Consider the following 7,877-nt stretch of genomic DNA (forward strand, 5'->3'; position numbering starts at 1 on the left):
TTTGCTTTCTTAAAATAGATTTTTTTTAAAACATAGAAAATAATATGAAATGCCGCTCAATATTTTTCCTAACAAATTCAAACATACTGTAACATGGCAGTAAACAAACTCACTTTACATTTCCATTTCTTCTGTCTGTTTTTGTATTGTATTCAGGAGCTCAGTGATTGTTGCCACATTTGATCACAAAATGAGTGTTTGATGGTGAAGTGACTCGTACTTGTGTTTTGTTATTGAATGTTAAATTGATGTTTCTCTCTCTGCCTCCTCCAGGTATAAGGCAATAGTGAACCCAATGGACATCCAGACATCCAGCGCTGTCTTCTGGACGTGTCTGAAGGCTGTTTCTATCTGGCTGCTGTCCGTCCTGCTGGCTGTCCCTGAGGCCATTTTCTCACAAGTTGTCTCCATGCAGGTAAAATAAAGACACTGAAAATGTTACATTACATATATTAAGAACACATAAAACTAGACAGGAACAAAAGAAGACACTTTGGGTTGGTGGATAGAAGATAATTGATTGTTGAGTCTCATTCCCAGAGTCTGTATTTGACGCCCCGAGAATGAGATTCAACAATAAAAATCTTTCTTGGTTGTTTTCATAAAAATTACCTACTGCAGCTTTAATAAATGTTTAATTATTCAACTTAGTCGATTATGAATTTTATAATGTTGACCACATTAATCTTTTTTATATATATAAAACACTGGTGGTATATCAATATGCAGAACAGTTTTGCTATGTGGGTATACGCCATCCTATGATATCATGCCCGGTTTGTGACACGAAAATCTACCAAACATTGGCTCAATTTGACCACAACCACATAATCTGATGCTAACAGCTCCTGCTGGTAGGCTGTTTGTGACATTCAGACTAAATGTGTGTTGTTCATCACTCCCTGCTGAAGGCTCATCAGCGAGCAGCATCGTCTCAGTTGAGTTTCCCAGCAGACAAACAGCCATAAACCCCTTTAGAGTCAGATTTATGAATGACAACTGCGTCCATTTAACTCTACAATCTGTTTTATGATCTTTACTGATGTGTTGTTATGTCTGTCCTCTCCTCCCCTCCCATTTCCTTCCTACTTGTTTCCTTTCCTCTTCCTTTTTTCATTATTTCTTTCTTCAAATTTTTTCTACTTTTCTTTTCATCCTGCCCTCCATTCCTCTCCTTATTTCCTCTCATATACTGGTTTCCTCTCCTTTTCTCTCTTTTCCTTTCCTTGTCTTCTCTCTTCTTCTTATCTCATCACTTCCCTTCCCCTCCTCCCATCATCCTCTCCTTGTCTCCTTATCTCATCTCTTCCTCTTTCCTCCTCCTCTCCTCCCCTCCTTCTATGCCCTCCCCTCTCAGGGTAACAGGGACAACAGTAACGTCACCTTTGTGAATTGCGTGCCGTACCCGCTGTCCAATCAGATGCATCCTAAGATTCACTCAGTGATGATCTTCCTGGTTTACTTCCTGATCCCTCTGGCCATCATCTCGGTGTATTACTACCACATCGCCCGCACGCTCATCAAGAGCGCCCACGACATGCCAGGCGAAGTCAGCGAACACACCAAGAGACAGGTGAGCGACGGATTGAATGGATGTGCACTAAAGTCTGTGAAAGTAATTTTGAAAAAAAAATTTAAACGGTTGAACAAAACAGTTCATGCTACAGATGATTTTAATTAAATTTAAATGTCCAATTTTAAAGTCTGATTCTTTCAGATTTGTCCTGTTCAGTTTATTCGGAAACAGCTGTGGTTATCAGAGGTGTGGACCAGGGGGCGTTTACACTTGCACTGTCTTTCAGAGGCTGTAGTGGGTATCATGTGAAACCTGATGACCTAATGCATCCATTGTTACCAACCATGTCATGCTAGCAAGGGATAGCATAACCACTGAGTATTGATTTTCTTCCCTGTATCAACTGAATATGACAAAACAAGACAGAATAATACAAATGTAACTCTCCTGTGGTACTGGTTAATAGTGTTATATGGTAGAGAGTGCCTTGGTAGCCAAATGGTGACCTTTATCGTATGTCATAACCCTCTCTCTTCCCTATTCCAGACGGCCTCGTCACGGTCTAAAAAAACCCCCAAAATGAGGTGCAGCCTGTCGCCCCAAAATGTGTTACATGCTATGGAAGTGCAATTTATTTCTTGATTAACTCAGTTGCACTTGTTGGTGTAAATTTAATAGATTATTACTCTTTTGTTAGGTCTCGAAACTCAAAGTTTAGGACTTGAGTGCAAAGACTTAAGACTTGCTTGTGACTTGAAAACAATGACTTGGTCGCAACTCTGGGGCTACTGGTGGAAACAGAAAGTTTCTTTAATAAGGCTACACCCTCCTACAATGGCACAAACACTGCACCTGATTGGACAAATGCCTTCTGCTCCTGGATCTCAAACCAGACCAACATGGCGGCTTGTTTGGGATTTCTTACTCTTGCAAAAGATAAACAGTCTGGAAGTTTAGTTTAACTGGGATCGACTGGGACTTGATGCTTTTTGCACCCACACCTCCCACAACTTTAGAGACCCCAGTAAATATTTCAGCCACGAGGGAGGTTTAGTTGAGGACTGTGTCAGCCACAGTGAGTAATCACTTTACACCAGCTTGATCTTCACAGATGGAGGAGAGGTCAGAAGGAGGAGGAAGCTGAATTATTAAAGACCAAACAGCAGCAGCAGCAGGTCAGATCAGGTGTACTTGATCAATGATGGAGTGGCAGAGCTGGGAGTCACTGCTATCTCTGGGGATTACCATCATAATAACCACTGTGAAAGATTTAGTCCCACAGCACTCCAGAGTCATGTTCTCACCAATCTGCCACTCCACATTCCCCCTTTTAACAGAAATACAGTTTCTATTTAGTAATTATTCCCAGGTGTTTCCAGCTTGTGTTAACTTATGCTAAGTTATGCTAAATTGCTGTCAGTGGTGCTTCCTGCAGATATTTCACATTAAAAGTCTCCCAGGAAAGGAAGGGAGTGTGCCTATTGAGCTTCTGGAAGACTTGAAGACCTACTTTTAATGAAACATCTGTGCAGAAGTTGTTGACATCAGCATCAGCAGTAGTAGTGGAAGTTAATAGACATTTAGTATTAACAATGAAAGCAGTAGTATAAGTATTACTGAGAGCTGTAGATGGGAATGTAGTAGCAGTAGCACTTTAGTTTAGACTTGAATGTGAGACTTGACTGGACCTGCCCTAAATGAGATTTCAGTCCTGGTTGATTTGGCGACACCTGTAGTTTCTGGTAATACTACAAGTTCCAGAATTCTTGGGCAAATGAATAAAGAAGTTGGGCAATAATTGGCCTTTCTATCATTCTGTGAGTGACTGATTTTATGTTGCACACAGCATCAGTCTGTGAACAGCCGAAAGTGAAAGTAGTTGGTTACCTCACTGAGAAGTTGACGGTGCAGCCGTCACGGTGTCACCTGCAGCTCCTCCTCTAACAGCTCACTGTGGCTCCTTCTTGTTCCATTATCCCTGCAATATGTCAAACTGAGCAGCAGTCAAAAAAGTGCTGAAAATGACCAGTGTCTTCTATTGTAGATGCATTTTTGATGCACAATAGCTGTCAGTGCTAATCTCACTGATAAACACACTCTCACTGATCTCACTCTCACTCTTTCTGTGGTTACTCCATAATAAAAGTCAACTTGTGTTTCACCATGTGAAGTGAAGTAATGTAGAGCTGCAGCAGTAGGAAATGTTCAGTTTGAACCACTTGACCCGGAAAGTCGGAATTTCCGAGTTTCCTCTTGGGAATTCCAACTGGAATGCACCATAATGGCATTTCATTCAAGAATGTCGCCACAGATACCCAGTTCATAATACTGCAAATATATAAATACTGTGAGACTTTAAGACTCAGACATGTTTCTAATGACTTAAGACTTAATTTGGACTGTCAAATGACTCAAAACTTAATGGCAACTTTATTTCTATTTTTTTTATCACTTAAGGCTTGATTTACATTACTTTACATTTGACTTTAATACTTTCAACTCAGGTCTAAAGTCAGTTGAAACAAGTTAAAGACACTAATGTGTTTCATCTGACTCATCTGGACGTTTCAGATAAGCAGTGAGTTGACTAGACTTTTTTTCAAAATGACTTAGTACTTGACCTCCACTTAGACAACCATTCAGGCTGGTTTCAAATGACTTGTGAGTTAACATACACTTAAATACACCAAAAATATCTTGAGACTTGACTTGGACTTGTCCTAAAAGACTTAGTAATTAGTGATATACCATCGTAATTTCTAGGAGACAGTTCTGTAGTTCAAGTATGTAACCATATAAATGCTGTAGTTGTTATTAAGTTACTTGCTTTCCATTTTTCATACTTTGTGGAGCCCATTAACTGAAGCTGTCAGCCTAAAAACACATAAATACTGGAGGGGGAGGTAATTTCAGTGACATAAAGAGCAGAGCTGCTGCAGCCCTGTGTGGCTCAGCAGGTCTGAAGGGACACTCTGCAGTGAAGTTGACCTCGACAAACTCGGGGTTAATGGAGAGTCGCTGACTAACAAACAGTGAATCAACTTGTGACGCTGAGAGAGGAGGATGATCGTCAGAGAAAATCACTGAAACGTGAAAAACACTCGGTGTGTGAAGCACAGTTTTAGACAAGCAGTCAATAGTGGAGCAAAAGGATCAGAAGCAAAAACAAGCTGAGAGAAATATTCCTGTGATCATTCAGAGGAAAATGTACCAATGTGAGCTTATTGATCCATTCATCTGTTTCCACAAACCATCATATCTACTTTGTGAAGAGGAAAAAAAAGCAACCACTTACCTCCGTTTCCCAGATCTCCAGTATCAGATATGGCCAAATGTATGTGGACACCCCTGTCTACACACTTAGAGGTACTTTTGGCTTTTTCCTGGTTCTGGGTTTGCTGGGACACTAAATATTATATATAATGTCATATATCATGTTCTGCCAACTTTGCAGCAAAGAGAAGACGCTTCCCTGTTTTTATGCAACATTGCCTGGTCCAAAAACAAATGCTTTTGTAACACTTTATTTTACAGGTCCTTAAAGCTGCAGCTTTTATGAAAATAATTTTGTTTTATTTGCTGAAACTTTCACTTCATCCTGACAGTAGTACATGAGATAATCTGTGAAATAATCTGGTTCCTCTCGCTCCTCCTGTTGCTCCTAACGGCATTTGTAAGAATCCACCGGGCCCAAAAGAAAACAACCAATCAGAGCAGAGAAAAACAGAAGACACTTTAACCTGAAAAAGTTATCTTTTTCTGAGCATTTCTGCTGCTTAATGTTTATTCAGAATGTTAAGTCACAATTATTTGGTCATGATCATAATTTGTTAGTATTAAAGGTAGTAGAGCAAACTTACATTGGCTGAGGAAGAAAATAGACCACAGCAGATCAAAAACAAAAGATATAGATTCTTATGTACCCGTCTCAACAAATACAGTAACATCCTTTTCCTTCCTTTTATGTCGTCTAATTTATCTCATTACAGTTAAATCCATCTCTGCCTCCTTGTGTGGGAGTGATGCTATCAGTGCTTTCTTAAATGAGAAAAGCCTCTTCGCACGCTGGCCTGTATCTTCACATCTATAGAGGTTGGGAGCCAATTGCTACATTAACTGCAGACGCCCACATCAATACCAAACACGCCTATTATCTTATCTGAGAGCAGAGCTAATTCATTATGGTCCCAGAGATAAGAAATACATTAGAGGGCGCACACACAGCAGCTGCATCCACACACACACCACATACACATGCACACACACACACAACAGAGTGGGAAAAATAAATTTCAGACCACACCGTCAGAAAACGCTCACATAGATGTTTTTTGTCTCTTAGTTTAGCGAACTTTAAGAGGACTTTTCTAGTATTAGTAGAATAGTAGTCAATTATTATTAATGTTATTATAAAATCTACACAAGGCATTCACGCACACACATATATATACATATAGACAGATATACTCATAAATACATGTATTTAAAGTAAACAAGAGTTTGTGCAGGAAAGATAAGAAGCTAAAAACAGTGATAAAAAGGTATTTATATGTATCTGAGAGTTAGAAGTTATCTCAAGTGTGTTTGTGTGTGTGTGTAAAATGGACTTTAAATGCCATTAAAGAAAACACTCATATGATGGCTCCGTGCTTCCAGACAGAAGGATGTACTTAACTGTAATGAAATGATTCAGATGAGACACATTACAGTGACAGAGAAAGTGATGGAGGAGGATTCCTATAACGTTCAGCAGATGTTGGAGGTTAAATGTGTTATTCCTGCTGAAAAATGGGGAGAATTAATCACAAGAGTGATATGACGTTGTTTCCTCAGCAAGAACTTTAATGTACTTTTTCTACAAAAATACCACAATTGACAAAGAGAAATAAGACGGGAGTAGAGAGTGCACGCTGTATTGATGTTACAAGCATATCCACAGTATTTCTCTGAGATAACTCACTTTCTCCTATCGTATATCATTAGATTATGTTACTGTCAAGCACAAAAGAGTTTAAGCTCACTAAACTCTCACAATTTTTCACCAGAACACTAAACTGCATAAAACATATTGCACAGATAACAGTGCAAAATATATTACAGTATGTGTACATGTGATTTCAGTTGAAACTAAATAGATTAGAAACACACACACTTTACTACTCTCAACCAATCTTAACTCTAACTCCAAAAAAAGTGCTTATTCAAACAGACATTTTAAAGGCGATATAGCATGAAAAATGCCTTTTCAATCCCTGTACCACTGCAGTCATACTGTACACCGATTTAACAATGTATGCCTTTAGTCTTATTTTCTTAAAACGAGAGTAAATCTGCTACTGCACTGTTTGCACAGAATCACACAGATGACTTGTACTGGAAATTGTTTGACCTACTCTTACTGCACAGATAGATCTTTTCACTTGATTCAAGAAAAAATATTTCAGGAATTAAATAAATAAAAATAACTTAATAAGATGGAGAATTTACAGTGTAATACCAATAAAGAGTGAATAACTTGTGTGAGACCTTGAAGTTAAACACTGCGTTACTTCTCAGAAGTCATCATCAGCTCACTGATGCGGCAGGGTTGACTCTTATTTCAAGTGACAGCTGATTGACGGCTCCAGAACAACAAAATAATTGTGTACTCAGTTTTTATGTATTTTTCTGTCAAACACCTATCAGCATTTTCTGTGAGGTTTGGCTGCAGAATCAATCAGCGCCGAGGCCATTACATGCATCGACTTGGCAGGTGGCGCTGACTGAACTTTCTGACGAGGCTCTTATTGCCAACATCTAAAACAAACAGAAAGCAACTTTGCTTCAGCCCACGGGAGGTCTAACAAATGGCAGAAACCAGCTGATAATGAATAGTGGAGAAAAAAATTAGAAGGCGGGATGTGCAATTGATTTTAGATATGAGTCAGCATTTCGGTATACAGAGCTTTGCAGCACTTCACAAAATCCAAATAATTGGTTCCAATGAATCCATTTACCTTCACCTCCGGCTGCCAGTTGTTTACTGTAGAAAACCTTCCCTTAGCATTAGCTCTTAGATACAGTCTTGGATTCACATGCACAACCTCATCACAAAGCCCCAGATTTGGTTTGAGGGTTAAAGTTGTTAGCAGTTTTGGGGGCAGAAGAAATGACACAGCTCACATATCAGCTCGTACTTCCACATCCAGCAGACACAGATCAGCACGATCGTCCCACTGGCGTTGTTCAAAGTTAAGTTGTCCCTCAGCAGTGGGTCCAACAGTACCGAGGCAGATCAAGACAAATAAACAAAAACTCAATTTCCAATCATTGTGTCTTCCTGTAAATGAAATGTGATGTGTGCTTACATCAGCATGAACTA

The 7,877-nt window shown here is 39.3% G+C and overlaps 1 protein-coding gene across 1 annotated transcript in view; it reads left to right on the plus strand.

Moving 5' to 3' along the window:
• Positions 1–280: 280 nt before the first annotated feature.
• Positions 281–7,877, plus strand: part of nmbr (neuromedin B receptor) — a 23,397-nt gene continuing 15,800 nt past the window's right edge. Inside the window, exons 1-2 of the mRNA XM_035678966.1 lie at positions 281–415; positions 1,358–1,573. Of these exons, the coding sequence (XP_035534859.1) occupies positions 296–415; positions 1,358–1,573 (336 nt within the window). The 5' untranslated portion in view covers positions 281–295. The remainder of the gene's footprint in view (positions 416–1,357; positions 1,574–7,877) is intronic.

This window comes from Morone saxatilis, unplaced genomic scaffold (assembly GCF_004916995.1).
Source record: "Morone saxatilis isolate NCDOM2014 unplaced genomic scaffold, NCSU_SB_2.0 Contig7, whole genome shotgun sequence".
NCBI lineage: Eukaryota > Metazoa > Chordata > Actinopteri > Moronidae > Morone > Morone saxatilis.